This window comes from Uranotaenia lowii, chromosome 3, assembly GCF_029784155.1.
Source record: "Uranotaenia lowii strain MFRU-FL chromosome 3, ASM2978415v1, whole genome shotgun sequence".
Taxonomy (NCBI): domain Eukaryota; kingdom Metazoa; phylum Arthropoda; class Insecta; order Diptera; family Culicidae; genus Uranotaenia; species Uranotaenia lowii.
The window spans coordinates 214,052,358-214,068,944 of NC_073693.1; the positions used below are offsets into that span (position 1 = coordinate 214,052,358).

The window sequence follows — 16,587 nt, forward strand, 5'->3', positions numbered from 1 at the left end:
AGCTCGCCATTAAGAGGAGAAGAAGATAATCAAAATCTGAGTGAGGCTAATAAAAATTCGCTTCAGCATTTCTTTTACTTTTCGTTATAAAACTGGAGCAGTTCTCGAAAAAAGTTATAATCGTTTAAGATAGGGATACCATACTGTCGTAAACTTAGGGCTGGTCCTCGTTTCCTTGCCGTCTTCAAATTGCTGCCTTTTCTCCGCTCCGTGATCTTCTCACTATAAAATCCGAATTTAGAATGACCATAAAGCACGAGCGCTGTTCTTTTTATAGGCAATATGTCCACGCGCTCCGCCTACAATCAAAGTAGTCCGTTTTTTTTTCAATCATCTCATATTCTTTGTCCGTCAGTAAGTAATGCATATTTGAGATATCATGAACTTTTGGTTTTCCTTCTTTTCCATCTCTCATCTGTATCCTACAATACTTCCCTTCTGTACTCTCCCAAATATCATGTCTTCAATTCTTAAAAATTCGTTCAGTATTATTTACTGAAACTTACCTTTTCCTTTTTTTTCTACTCTCGAAGTTTCAAACACAACGTCCTTTAATTTATTTAAATATCTCACTATTCATTGTGTTGTTAAAACTTCAAACTCGATTCCCTTTCATCATTTTCTCCAAAAAAAAATCGTCCACGTTCTCATCGAAATCCTAATAAATTTCTCTTCCTCCTCTCCTAATTTGTGTTTACCTTTTAGCTTTCTTCAGTCTTCACTAACGGCGCGTTCGTAAATTGATTTTTTTTTTTTTTTGGGTGATGCATCAGATTGATTTGTTTGGTAGATGTCAAATCACTTTCCATATGCTTTTGCATACGTTTGTTTGGAATTAACGAACGCCAGCATCGATAAAAAAATCACTTCGATAGAAAAAATCAATTTACGAACACGCCGTAATTATTCTGCTGCTTCTACTTCATCGCAGAAAAAATAAACCGGAGAAATACTATTCCATTTTTTAATACATTGAGTCGTTCACCCTTCCATCAACAAACAATGTTTGCTCATACTATCTCCTACTTTCAAACTACACTTCAAGTCATCCGTTTTTTTTTAGAAACCTTAAAACGCTCACCTTAATTCGGCTCTTACTTTTAGAATGCCAAAATATTCTAAGATTCTTTCATTTTTTTTCTTCAGAGCTCTTCCACTGTCGTCCGCCTTCCCATCGGAGACTTAACAAAACATTTTGCTTTTCATCATTCTCACTTGAGAAACTTATTTCCTAGAGTTTCTGCCTTTTCCATCAGAACTCTACATTCGATGTTTTTTTTCTAGAGTTCTGCCTTTTCTATCAGAACTCTGAACTTCGTCTTTCCTACCGAAGTTTTTATTTTATTTTTTTAAAGAGTTGCTGCCTTTTCAATCAGAACTCCAAACTTCGTCTTTCCTGCCGAAGTTTTTTTTTTAATGGAAACATCACTGTTTTCATTATCTGTAAAGAATTTCGCCTTTCCCATCGAAATTCAATCGTTTCCACACCCTCATTGAATTGATGTGTTCAAACTGAAAAGTTCAAATCAATATTCAGAAAAGATTCAACTCTTTTTATTTTATGGATTTGAATTCCATCTGGTAGATCCGAAACTGCTACCAACTGCGCCATTGTCGTAAACTTATGGCTGGTCCTCGTTTCCTTGCCGTCTTCAAATTGCTGCCTTTCCTCCGCTCCGTGATCTTCTCACTATAAAATCCGAATTTAGAATGACCATAAAGCACGAGCGCTGTTCTTTTTATAGGCAATATTGTGCGTTTAGATAAAAAATTTATAAACGTCGTTGGTGAACTGGCATCATGGCTGACTTCCGACCAAAACATATTGAGTCGTTTTATTTAAGCGTGCGCCAAGAAATTTTCTGTTTTCAAATTTACATAAAATCAACGTTGCCACAGATTCATTTGAATCGTTTGCAAGGACTATAAAAATCGCTCACTCCTCGAAACGCACACGAAAATGCTTCGCCGCCGGCTCGCTATTCGTTTGTGTTCAATACAATCACGAACAGCAACAAAAACGATTCTACGACGACGGTTTCTATGCTGCTCGTATTAAAAAACATTCATGAGCGAGTCTGAGAAACGGGATCACGATAGGCTCGAATTTGGTTCATGAGAATTTTGATACCGAGCTTGCTGTCTGTTTAGGGAAAGAATTACGCCAGCTCAGAAGAAAAAAGTAGGAAGAATTAAAAGAAAAAAAAATCTTTCGGCTCGTCCTTCTCAGATACAAACCGTCCGTACCGTCCGGGCACCGGTCGTTTAAAGATTGGCTTGACCTACACAAGTGCACACTGTGGCTGTTGATGTTTTTGATGTTCCTTCAAGCTCGTAGCTTCAAAAATTGACGCAAATTCTTTCGTAGAAAGCAATAATAACAGCACTAGCAAGAAGCAAACAATTCTTTTGGCTCTGCATATTTGCCTGAAAAAAATAATATCATCACCAAAATGGATTGGATGTGCCGGCCGTATGCACACTGTTCTTCTTATTTTCGATTCCTTTTTCGCCAACACGGCTTGGCGTCATCTTTGTTGCTGTTAGTGTTTGTTCAAGCTCAAGCTTTGCAAAGGGACGAACATTTTTCCACGGGAAAGAATAATACCATTACTAACACGACTCATGAGCGGGTTGGTAAAAAGTTTCATGAATCGGCTCGCTGCTACGCAATCATCGGGTTGATGCTAGATTTTGTGTGCGGAGAAGGAAGCATGGCAAAAAGGAATCAGGAGCCTTTGTCGTGTTTTCGTTTTGGTCGGGCTTGATTCGTGAGAACAGGAGATTCTCGCTCACACCTCATTCGCGTTCCAGGGCATTTTTATGAGCAAAAATCGGAGCGATGCGGGCTCCGTCGCTCGTTTGAATGAGTTTTTCAATCCTTGATCGTTTGTGTATCTCATTCTTGCCCGTAAAAGTTTATTTCACGCGAACACAAACGATTGCTGGCGAAAACAGCACAGCAACAAAAAAATAACATTTCCACCCCGGCAGAGGGTGGTGGTTTGTACAACATATTTCGATCCCGACCGATTTTACTCAAACCGTTTGGACGCTCATACAAGCAGTGCCAAACACGATGCAAATCGTGTTCACAACGACAAAATTTCATCAATTTTCATCGCATTTGTACCAATGTTGTTTTGTAGTTTGTGGCCCGCTTAATGTATGTAGAGATACTCTGGTGGATACAAATTTATGTGTGGCTACGTTGCATATAATACACTGTTATTTTTTCAAACACAACTGTCAAAGTTCGGAAGTAAGTTCGGGATCGGAAGTCCGGACTTCCGAAGTAAAATTTAGTGCTGGCGCTATAATAACAATATGTCCACGCGCTCCGCCTACAATCAAGTAGTCCGTTTTTTTTTTCAATCATCTCATATTCTTTGTCCGTCAGTAAGTAATGCATATTTGAGATATCATGAACTTTTGGTTTTCCTTCTTTTCCATCTCTCATCTGTATCCTACACATACGTACTCTTTTAAGAGTACATGTACTCTTTTTTGATCGAAAAATGGGCGTACTCTTCTTTTTGTGAAATTTTACGAAATGTACTTTTTTTTTGTGAAAAGAATTAAATAAAATTTTCTCATATAAACTAACTTATTTCTTCCGATACATGAAGATAGTATTCTTATGAATACAAGAGATCCAACTTTTATTGCATTCGTTGCACAACACTTCAGTTTTGCTTCTTTTGTTTTTATGTTTCAAAGGATTGCTACCAATAGAAAAAATCACGAGTAAATTCACGATTGCAAACGGGATTTATCGTTCAAAATTAGCGCCTTTGAGTATGCAATGAACTCCCAGGCAATATGCATAACTACAATTTGCTTAAAAGCATAGTGCACAAATCAAATGCGCGCGAATCAGCAATAATGTTAAAAAAAACGCCTCTATGAAAAACTCTTTTAAAAATGCAGTTTTTTGTCAAACTTTGAGTAATGCAACTTAAAATACTGTGCATTTTTCATGAAACTCACATATCTTGCAACAAATTGGCGGTATTTGAATCACCTTACACATCATGGTTTTTGGATAAATGGTGTTATTCTTTATAATTTTGATTTTTTTTTCTCAATGTACTCTTTTCGGCGTTGCATGATATGGTAACCCTAGTTTAAGATAAAAATTTATTCCGGAACCAAACAAAAACAACAAAACTATTGTTCTATGTTTGAGGCGTGTTCAGATTGATTTGCGAACCTGTTCAATTAAAAACATTCTTCAAGACTTAAAAAAGTTTTTATAATGGTTACTTTCAAAAAATTTGTTACCTACTCACTGCTCTATGATTTAATCAGACCAATTCGGTATCGAATTTTGAATACGGTGAATGCGCCAAATGTAAACAAATCCAGATGATCACATAAATGCGTTGAACTCTTTATTTTACATCCGAAAATGTGATCTCCTTTTAATTTTTCTTATTTTAGTGAAGTTAAATTTAATTTTTTTAAATAAGGCGAATAGCTTTTTTATGAGTGTGTAATCCCACAGTTCATTCGCCCATTTCCCCTCAAAATTTCGTCGCGAACAAAAGGCCAATAGTTATTTCGAGATGGAAAAAGGGCATTGAAGTTTTTGAAATCTGTTTTCCCAGGACGAGGAGAAGCACAAATCAGCATTTATAAGATCGTTGAATGTGCTAATGTGTTAAAGTGATCATTTGGACCCACTTTCAAGCCGAAATTTGCTTGAATATTGCTTCTTTAATGAGTGATCCAAAAGGCGAACAGTCATTCTGCAATTCAAAAGGGCGCTCCAATTTGGCGAATGAACAAAATAAGAGCACCAGTCTGTGGTAAAAGGGCCCACAGTTATATTTATTAATTTTTTGAAGTTATAAGTACGGAAAAGCTATATTGATCGATCGGGTGATGAAATTCTTGGTCTTGGCGCATTCGCCGTATTCAAAAATCGATACCGAATTAGACATTTGATCGATTTTTTTTCTGTGTTTCAGCCCTGGCCTGGATTAAAATGACATTTCCCAAAGAAAAATTTCAAAAAAATATTAAGATAACGGAGCTGTTATTTGCCAGTTTATGAATTTAATTATTTCTAAATAAGTAGATTAAGTTAAAATTAAACCATTCTTCCTTAAGTTTGGTTTTCAGACTGATTTAGCTCACCACCCCTGCTGTCTCAATAATTTCGAGCTCGCCGCCACCTTGTAGGCAGGGGCCGGTAGGGACCACTGGCGAAGAATATATTCTTATTAGTTTGATATTAGACGCATTGAAATAACAATTGTTTTAAACTGCTTCACTTCACTTTTCGTTTTAATACGCAAAAGGAGTACTATTTCTTTGTCAAATTTTGTTGAATTAGCACAGTTGCCATCACTGCCAGTGCACTGGTAAATAATCGATGTTTTTTCCTGGAAGATATTTTTTTCAGTGTATGACAAAGGTGCCAGGTGGTTTCGGCAAAAATCAGAACAACGCGAAGAAATAAATCAGGATTTTTTTTCTGGCTTTATGGATCACAATGGTCTGTGCCAAAAGCCCTCAAAATTAAAAAAAAAAGGGTTTTTTAGGACACTTAGAATTTATGTGAATAATGTACAGTTCTGCTTAGATTGTATAAATAAAGGCAAATTACAGGTGCTAAAAACGCCTTTATTTATGCAACAGACATGAGCAGCCTCTTGGCTGGCCTGCAGGTCATATCGAAACATACCATTTAAATATCATCTGAACCGAAGATTATAATCGGTTATAACGAAATTAACTATTTTATTGCAGATTGGTTCGAAGCTCTCATAGTTCAATTACGAGTCCGATAAAATGGAGATATAGTTTTGAAAATAAGGAAAATTTAGGACATTTTATAGATTTTTTTTTCATAAATCAGGACAATTCGAGAGTTTTTGAAGAATCAGGACACCTAACAACTCTGTATCGGACCCCCGTAATTTTTTTTTTAATTTTCCACAGATTTAAATATAAAAACGCAATAGTTTTTGTACTTTTTTAATAAAAAGCTGTGAAAATCCACAGAATTGCTTTGATGTCCGATAATTTTTTAATAAATAAGGACATAAGATGTCTTATTCATGAGCTATGCTTTAGTTAGATGTTATCGGATACAAATCGACTGAAAAGCTGCTCGTATTTCATTTGTCGAAGTTGCACAACTTATGGCGTTACGTGAAGCAAAAAGTTTGGTACAATAAAACATCCTTCTTAACAAAAATCGACAAATCCACACAAAAAATTTGATGCCAAAAGATTTCAAAACGCATGAAAGAAATTTGAAATTTTTTTTTCGTTCCAAATATTTAAAGAAGAGGTAGGTGTTTTCGAGATTTTGACGTGCATTTACTCTGATGGACAAAAGTATTCGACATGCGCTGACTCATTCCATTTATAAAACAAATTTTATGTAAATTTACTACAACTGTGAACAGTTTATGATATTTACACGGAAAATAAAAAAAAGGTAAAATTTACCTTTTTGCGAGGTGAATTTTTTCCACCCCTCTTTCGAGGTAAATTTTACCTTTTTTTCATTCACCAAGCAAAAAGGTAAATTTTACCTTTTTTCAATTCACCTAGCAAAAAGGTATATTTTACCTTTTTCGCATTCACCTAGCAAAATAGTAAATAATACCGTTTTCCCATTTACTGATTTAAAAGGTAAATGCTGGTTGGTTTGATTGGTTTTTTCAATAAGAATTAAAAAAATACAAAATTCTATCAAAAATTATATTTATTGGAGATAAATAGGGACTGGTAATTCGGCTTCGCGTTCTTCCGAGCCACCATGGCCGCTGAATACTCCTGCGTTGCGTACATTCATGACCTCCTCTGTTCGGCTAATCCGGTCTGGTTCGGCTTTTCCGGCTGGAGGATGACGTGGAATACACCTATAAGCTCTATGGGTCGATCTGAAACAAAAGCAATGTATTATGACGAGAACCAGCACAACAAAATGATATCTAAGAAAACACTTACCATTCTATTCCGATTTTCACATATTATGCACAAAGCAAAACTTGTTCCTGAATGACAAAACAGCTTAACCTCAATAAACGGGTTCGGCGAATAGTCACTTTTTTCGAAAAGAATTGTACCGTTTTGTTTAGCTCAATCCAGGTCAACTTCACCTTGCTACGAGGTAAGATTTACCTTTTTTGGATTTACCTTTTTCCTCGGTGAATTGTACCCTTTTTCCAACCTCGATTCAGGTAAATTTTACCTCGCTGTGAGGTGAGTTTCACCTCGAAGAGGTAGAAGCTACCTTTTTGGCTTTCACGATCGTTTACCTTGGCTATCTCGGTAAATTTTACCTTTTTATTATTTTCCGTGTAGATATTTTTGTGAACAGATTCTGTGAAATGCCCTCTATCTATGGGTAAAATAAAGAAAGAATAAGTCATCTTTGGACTTAGAACTTTATAATGTACTTTTGGCAAATATCGACACGTTATTTCGTTCGCCACTGATAGTCTCATTTGATCTACACGAGAATCATTACAAATGCAAACAAAAAACTGATACGCTTGGCATTTTACATAAGAGCACCTGCAACGGTTCAGGCGTAAATATTGGTTTTAAGTATACCAGTTTTAGCACAATTTGAAATTTTAGAATCGGCTAAAACACCCACTCCCCACCGGTGTAGGAGCAAATTTAAAACGGAAACACTTTCATTGCAGACACTCAATAATTGAGAAGAAAAAACCCATTTTATTATAAAAATTGATTTAGTTTTGAGTTTCACGGTTAATTGTCTTAAAATTAATTCTACGAATATTCTTTTTGGCAGAACAATGATTTCAACTATTCTACCAGGATTTCATTAATTTGAAAGCAAAAATGACTACACAACGAGGAAAAAAGGTAAATTGAAATAATTCTTCAATTAATTCAATCAAATTGCTTTGAATCAATGGAATAAGGTTTTGTTAAAATCAACCCCCTGGCAACTTGACGTTTCCCATACAAATCGCGTGTGCCAGTTTTTTCTGGTTCTCTGGTTCTGTCAAATCGAAAATCGAGCTACTCAACATGTCGAAAGGACCCATATTGAAATATGTTTTCTGTTACTGGTTCAATAACTAAAAAAAAGTTTTGAAATTAGAACTTTTTTCTATGTTTTATGTGAAGTGAATCTGTTTTCAAAAGTTTAGTCTAAGAAAACGAGTAGAGCGTTAATTTGTGTGTCCTACATAAGGTATAAAAGTTCTGGACTGCTTTAAATAAATTACTGATATCCAGTAGTTTTTTGGGACAAGTTTACCTTCCACCGAAACTGTTGAAGACACTCAAGCACAATAAATGTAAAATACAACACAACCCTATCAAACATTAAGAGATTTCCCTAAAGTGCGATGCATATGAGCATTTTAAATAACAAAACAATCACATTATCGCAGAACTTTTGCCATTTTATAGAAAAACTGTTCCTACACAATATATAAATCGGTAGAATATTGAACAAGATTAACAATTTTGGTTAAAACTTTTTTTTATTCATTCAAAAGTTATGAATTTGCCTGATTCTCACTACATTTAATAGTGTGCCCTTTCCATATGCATGACTCGGAAAGTATGTAAACAAGCGGCACACATGCGACATCTGCGATTTTGAAACAGACACACGAAACTCGACCAAACTGTCAAGTTGCCAGGGGGTTGGTTAAAATGAAATGAAAAGCATTTTTTTTCTAGTTATTGCTGACATTGATAAAGGAAACGAGAAATGTTTATCCCAAAGTCAAAAGAAATTTTCCTTTGATTTTTCGACATTTTTGTTTGACAAAAACTTGTTTCACTATTTGTAAATTTATGTATGGGTACAGAAAAATATGCTGATATTGACGAAAGCTCCGAGCAATCCATACGAAACTAAAAATCTCTCAATATATCAAATAAAACAAAAATTATAGAACAAACAATAAACATTTATTTTACCTCATCGAAAAAGTATTAAAATTTTCTTTTCGTTTATTTTTTTTTAAATTTTAGAACGCTGACTGGATTCACTAATTCGTCGAGTCCAAATGAAAAGCTTTTCATTTTATTATATTAAATCGAGAATATTACATATATTACATATATGACATCTATTATTTATACTTGATATGGTTTTTATTAACATCTGTTCTCAATTTATGTTACGTATAGGGTGGTTGAAACGAAAAAAAAACATTCAAATAATATCTCAAAAAGAAACTATTAAGGTATATAAACTATCACACCCAATGTTACCCAAATATGTGTGAAAGAAATCATTGTTCGCTAAAATGTTCTCACTGTGAACTAAATCGGTCTGTCGTATATTTTGAAATACTGTTCCAAATTTGCATGAATTTGGAACAAAGGCGTATACAGTGAGGGGCAAAATAAAGTGTCCAAATTATTTTTTTTCAATTTCTTTTATTTTTCTGGTTGAAATTCACCGAAAACACATCGTAATCATTTTTTAAATATTGTTTATTATGTTCTTTTTAATTTTTGTTAATGTTGCGCTGGTAAAAAAAGAAAGTTTTTCTGATAGAAAAAAATAACAAATAATATTCCAAAAAAAAATGGGCAAAATAAAGTGTCCAACTCAAAAATGTATATAATTTCGATAAGTTTCCATCGCGAGGCCCCTCGAATTTGTTTGTTTTGTGTATTTTGACGTTTCATAAACAACTGGCTTGGCTCTGGAGTATTCAAACAGGTGTCTACATTCGAATAAGTTGTAAAATATAGAGAACGCATAAATTTCTGGTTCCATTCCGTTGTCCATCCAGAAACTGGTTGTTCGTGATGTGAATAACGGTCAAACGCACCGGGAAGTGGCCAAGCACTACGAAATCAGCAAGACAGCGGTATCAAAAATCATGTAGAAGATGAAAACGTTCGGATCGGAGATGGATCGCTCAGGAAGAGGACTGAAGCCCAAGACAGATGCCAGAACGGACAAGAAAATCATTCTTGAAGTGAAGAAAAAAGCAATAATAACGATCCGGCAGATACAGGTAGAACTTCAATTTTCGGTATTGCGTTGTACTATCCGTCGCCGCATCCATGCAAAGGAGTACCATAGAAAGATCGCAGTGAGAAGGCCTTTCATCAACCAGGTGAACAAGGCTAAGCGGCTCAAGTTCGTCAAGGAACACGCCGATAAACGGCTCGAGTACTGGAAAACATTGTTGTGGGCCGACGAATCCAAATTCGAGCTATTCAACCGGAAGAAGCGGGATCATATGTGGCGCAAGTCGGGTGAGGAGCTCCAAGATCGCCATATCCAAAAAACAATCAAGCACGGAGGAGGTAACGTGATGATGTGGGGGTGCTTCTCTTGGGGTGGGGTGGGCAATTTGGTAAAAATTTACGGAATCATGACAGCTGCGACATATTCCAATATCCTGCGGGAAAACCTCGAGGTATCCCTCATCAAGACGGGCCTCGAAGAGCGCTTCGTTTTTCAGCAGAATAACGATCCGAAGCATACGGCCAATCTGAAGAAGTCATTTTCCCGTTCCTGCCGCATAAAAGCCCTTGAATGGCCCCCACAAAGTCCTGATCTGAACCCCATCGAAAATCTGTGGGCCATCCTCGATGCTCTGATTGAAAAGACTGGTGTGACAAATTATAAATACTTATTTTGATGCCATGGAGCATGCGTGGGAGGAACTCGACCCACAACACTTGCACAACCTTGTTGAAAGTATACCGAAGCACTTGTAGGAGGTGTAGAAGGCCGAAGGAGGCCATACCCATTATTAAATAGTTCTTGTTTGCCTTCAGATTGAATCAATTTGAAGCTGTACCAAGCTGGACACTTTATTTTGCCCCTGTATTTTTTGGAATATTAACTGTTTTTTTTTTCTATCAGAAAAACTTTTTTTTTTAACAGCGCAACATTAACAAAAATTGAAAAGAACATAATAAACAATATTTTAAAAATGATTACGATGCGTTTTCGTTGAATTTTAACCAGAAAAATAAAAGAAATTGAAAAAAAATAATTTGGACACTTTATTTTGCCCCTCACTGTAACTGTTGGGAATTTTTAAATCGATAACTTTGCTAAAACAGTAATTTACGCCACCGGTGCCAGCCGAAATGTTTTAGCGTGGTCGAAAACCGTGTTTTGCATCTACCGTTGGGACAGCCCTAAGAAACCAAAAGTCCCATAAAACATGTAGGGGAAAGTCGGGTAAAACGGACACCCTAAGGTAGAATCGCAATAGAAAATCAGATATTGCTCTTTTCATCGCAGTTTTCGTGCAGATGGGCAGTTTAGGTTGTTTGCTAACGCATTAACCGTTGGAATTAGAAAATTTCCTTCATCAAAATAGTTTTTATAGCTATTCAAAACATGCTTGCAAATTACACTTTTCAAAAATGGTCGGGTAAAACGGACACTGCTTAGAAAAGGTACATTTTGCAGCAAAAATTGCTGAAAAATTAGATATTTTTGTGAGTTAAGCATTTGAAAACGTTTTTCAACTAAAATGGAACCAACTAGTCCGAGTCCAGAAGCGAAACCGTGTGGTTTCATGTTTTTTAGGCGCTTTCTTCACCGGAGATCATGTTTTTACAGTTTTTATGGCCTGTTTGAGATGGTGAGTGCTTTTCGACCGACAATTGCTCTTGCCAAGGTCTTCTGAAGGCATATGGAGGAACAAACCGATGAAAAAATTAAAATACCAGGAGAAATTTATGTGTCCGTTTTACCCGACCTTGAGGTGTCCGTCTTACCCGCCTTTGCTACTTTTTTTTAAAAACGTTTGTTGTTTAAGCCATTGGACTGAAATTCGCAGATTTTCCTCCGAGTGGTTAAAAAGAAGCCTAATAAACGTCATATCTTTGAAAACGGTTGAAATTTTCGAAAATTTTGCGAGTTATGAACTATTTTATAAGGAGAGAAAATTACATCAGATAATGGATCCTCAAAGTTTTTGTTTGTTTTGTTTACTATAATGGGACCTTGCTTGCTATAAATAAACAAAGGGTCTCGAAAGTGTTGATACACTTAGACGAACATATTCCCATCATTAGATTTGTGCGAAACATTGTAACTTTTGAAATATTGAAAGTGTCCGTTTTACCCGCTGTGTCCGTTTTACCCGACTTTCCCCTACAATAAAGCTTACTCAGCCCCATCATTGATATGAATTATATTCTTTGCTACCCAAAATTTAAGACTTTATTGATACTTCTGTCGTGACAGGTCCATAATATAATACTTATTTTCACTTGAATAAACATTTTTTTTTTCAAATTGGCTTCATTCAACTTTAAGTTACGAAAGCCATCCTTTCCTTTTAAGCTCTCTTTATAGATTGCTTGAGGGTATCTTCTACAGGAACATCGAGCTTTCTATCATCAAAGCTCTTTCGTTGAGATTATACGCTTCTCTCTTAGTCTGGGAGTTTCTGAAATGTTGCTTTTTCAATTTTCTGAACGGAATCCTTAAACGATTCATTTATGTTTTCTGAACGGCTACATTTAACCTCGTATTAGAGCGTGCCGTAATTGCTATTTTTCTATTACCATTTTCATACCCAATATTCTCTACAACATCCAAGTTCCGAACAAGTCTTAATTATCTTCTATTCAGCTTCCAGCGGCCATTTAATTCAGCTTCCAAAAAACGTAAAATGAGCAAAAAATTCTCTCTTTATCTCAATTGCACCCTTCGCATCGGTTCATCTCACCTTCTCTTGATTATTTACTATGTTCAGTTCATGGTTCCAAACTCGACAAATTTCTCAATTGCTTCTTTCCTACATTTCCTTCATATATCGCATCAGAATGGTCACTTGAGTACCAAATTACTTATTGAAAAAAAACTTGCTCGGCTTGGGGATCGAACCCCGACCTTCGTTGTGAGAATCGAACAAGCTACCACAAGACCACGCCTAGATGTTGTTCTAACTGAAACTAAATCTTGAAATTAAATCTTTTTGTGACTTAGTTAATCACGTTGTGAACACTACTGTGCGCTTTATGTCACTAAAGTCCCTCACAACGTACATATCAATAACCTTTGAAACTTTCAAGTTCATTAATGAGTACCCGATCAGGAGAGAAAAACTAAATTATATCAAGATGAGATATTTTGATACTAATTTTTTCCTATCTAAATGTGTTATTATTCAGTACTCGTAGGATGTTAAAATATCTCAAATGATATCAAAAAATCTATGCGGTCATAGCTTAATTATATCAATTTTAGATATGCTCCTTTCAAGATTATATCTCGTTGAGATAGCATAGTTTGATATTGGGTAGAACAAATTATATCAAAATTATAACTTATCAAGATATGAGTGCTACGATAAAATTTTCTAGTGGGATGTCAATAAACCACATTATTTGTTAAAACCATGCCCCATTTTTGGATTCCATAAAATTGGATTCAATTTTATGGATCTGTTGAGTGAAACTCATCAATGTACGGTTTGGGCCGTTGACTTCGATGTCCGTGTTTCAGAAAAAGTTGTACGTATATCAAAATGAGATATGATCATTTTATTTTAGGACAATCCGAAAAAAAATCTTGATAATTGAAAATGAGCTCAACCCCATTCAAGTCTATCAATCAGAATAAGATATAATTCGGTTTGGAGAAACTTAAAATCGAAAATTTGGAGTACTTAATTATAACTGAATCAGATGTAAATATCTTGGTGAGATATGTTTGAGTTATTATTTTGATATGTTCTCCTGATCGGGTACATATAGTTCACTCATGAGAATTGGGCTAAATAAGTTGCATACAACGTACATAATAATCACTTTTGCAACTTTCATTAATGAGTCAATAAAATTCACTCAAGGGAATTGGGCAGTTGATTCTCTTTGTCAGCCAATATTCGGTAGCTAGCTCGAAACCTTTTCAGCCTCGATTATTCTCAAATTTGAGAAAAAAGCGGAGAACTAACATTAAAAAAATTAAACATGGACAAACTTTCTGTAAGCTATGGGACTCATTGGGCAGTTTGTCGTAGATCTTACTCGACATATCCTAGGTCTAAAAATGATACAACTCCTATTTTTGGCAAGCATTCGAAATATGACTACGACAGTCTGAGATGACTGTGATAAGATAAAATTTTAAACAGATGTTCAAAGCTGTTGAACAATTTCCGATATTGCAGTTGGGAAAATATATTCGCTCTGATAAAAAAAATGCCGCTCGCAATAGGAGTGGTTAAGTTTCAATAATTAAAATGTTATCATTATCTCCAGTGAAGTGATTTTCGTGGAGTTGAGTCCTATAAAATTCGGTTTCGCAATATCGAACAGTCACTTCAGTCGATTGGTTTTAACAATTCACATTCAACTGCTTTTAACGGTCTTCTCCGCAAACCCAACAATTAAATCATGAAACGTAAGTTATCATTTAATATTTTGAAAGGATCAAGGTTGTTTGTAATTTGAAAATTCTATTCCACAGTTTTCCTGTTATTCGCCGTTCTGATTGCCGCTCTGGCTAGCATCGATGCCCAGGGGTGCGTCCGTGATGACTCCGATGGACGTCCGGCCTGTAACGCTGCTGAGGCCAACCAGGCCTGGCGTAACAACTGGGACCCCACCGCCTACTGGGTATGTGGAGCTTCCGGAACCGCTGCCACTGCTGCCCGTTGCCCAACAGAGGGCATGTTCGATCCCACCACCCGCACCTGCATCAACTGGGCCGATTGGGTTTGGCAGCCAACTTGCAAGCCCCCAAGTGCTCTGGCCTAATGGTTTGCTGTTTTGGTAATTTGAGCCCTGATTGATTGCGAATAAAGTGTAATTTTTTGAAGTTGGTTGTGTTCTCTGTGATGGTTCCAAAGACCTAGGTGGAAAATCTTTCGATGATTGAATCTTTACTAAATCGTATCTCGTTTAATAATTGTGTAAATAAACCGGACATACCCCTAGAATTGGCTTGTTCACCGAAAAGTGCAAATGACCTACCTAACCTAAGGGTCCGGCGCCGATTGACCGACGCATAGGGCTGACCGCTGAGATAAAAGAACTCCACTGCTGGCGATCCGGAGCCAGCGGCTTCACTTGCTGCCAGCCAAGGTTCTCGTCAGCTGTGCGGATTTCAGCGGCTAGAATACGCCCGCCACGTGCTTTTGGGCCTGCCACTTCTGCGATACCCATCTGGATTCCAGTCAAGCGCCTCTCTGCAAATCTCGTTTTCATCTCTTCGCAGCGTGTGCTCAATCCATCTCCACTTACGTTCCCGAATCACGATTTCTTGCGCCTTTTGATGACACCGGCGATGAAGTTCCACGTTTGAGATCCAGTTGCCATGCCACCAAGCGCGGATGATGTTCCGCAGGAAGCGAATATCAAAAACAAGCAGTTTTCGCGTCGTCACCGCATATGTGCACCAAGTTTCACACCCGTACAACAATACGGATTTGACGTTTGAGTTGAAGATTCGGATCTTAGTTCGTAGAAAGATCTGGCGTGAGCGCCAGATGTTTCGAAGCAAAACAATATTGTCTGCTAGGTCAAGGTCGTTCAGTTGCTCCATTGTTGAAGGATTCCACGGCAATCCTCGGTTTGGTCTACAGTCAATCAATCCAGTCAAGATCTCATCCATAACGAAGAGAAAAAGCAGCGGTAACAAAATACATCCTTGTCTCACTCCAGCAGTTACCGGGATTGGTTCGGACAAGACACCGTCGAGCAAGACTTTGCTCGAAAATGCCTCGTACTGTGCTTCGATGAGATGGACTAATTCCTCTGGGACCCCTCATCGTCTCAGAGCAGCCCAGATGTTTTCGTGGTTCAGTCGGTCAAATGTTTTTTCGAAATCAACGAACACCGGCAGAAGAGAGTCCTGGAATTCGTTGATTTGTTCCAGTATGATTCGTAGCGTTATGATATGGTCCACACATGATCGTCCGGATCGGAATCCAGCTTGTTGCTGTCGGAGTGTAACGTCGATTTTCTCCTGGATCTTGTTCAGGATCACTTTGCAGAGTACTTTGAGAGTTGTACAGATCTAAGTTATGCCACGCCAGTTACCGCACTTGGTCAGGTCTCCTTTCTTCGGGACCTTTACGAGAATACCCTGAATCCAGTCGGCCGGGAATGTTGCAGTATCCCAAATGTCAGCGAATAGACGGTGCAACATTTGTGCTGACAAGGCAGGATCGGCTTTCAGCATTTCTGCAGGGATGCAATCGATTCCAGGTGCTTTGTTGGATTTCATGTTTTTGTTTGCCGCTTCTATTTCAGCCAGCGAGGGCGCTTCCGAGTTGACGCCATTAATGTGACTTACTGTTGGCGCTTCGAGCAGCGGGTTCTGTTGGCCACCGCTATTCGGGACTCGGAAGAGTTGTTCAAAGTGCTCAGTCCATCGTTTGAGCTGATTTGTTCGATCGGTCAATAACTGTCCTGCTCGGTCTTTTAGTGGCATTCTTGCATCACTGAGGCGGCGAGAAATGTCATAAAGTAATCGGATATCTCCATTGGCAGCGGCTCTTTCTCCCTTTTTGGCTAGGGAGTTTGTCCAGGCGGTCCAGGCTCTCTTGTCTCGTCTACAAGCTCGTTCAACTGCCTTTTCCAGCTCCGCATATCGTAAGCGGGCGGCTGCTTTGGCTGACCCGGTACATTCCT

At 37.4% G+C, this 16,587-nt stretch overlaps 1 protein-coding gene across 1 annotated transcript; it reads left to right on the forward strand.

Moving 5' to 3' along the window:
• The first annotated feature begins 14,218 nt into the window (after positions 1–14,218).
• Positions 14,219–14,770, forward strand: LOC129758581 (uncharacterized). Its single transcript, XM_055756115.1, has 2 exons — positions 14,219–14,353; positions 14,420–14,770. Exons 1-2 carry the CDS (start codon positions 14,347–14,349, stop codon positions 14,707–14,709), a joined length of 297 nt encoding a protein of 98 aa, XP_055612090.1. The 5' UTR covers positions 14,219–14,346; the 3' UTR covers positions 14,710–14,770.
• Positions 14,771–16,587: the final 1,817 nt, after the last annotated feature.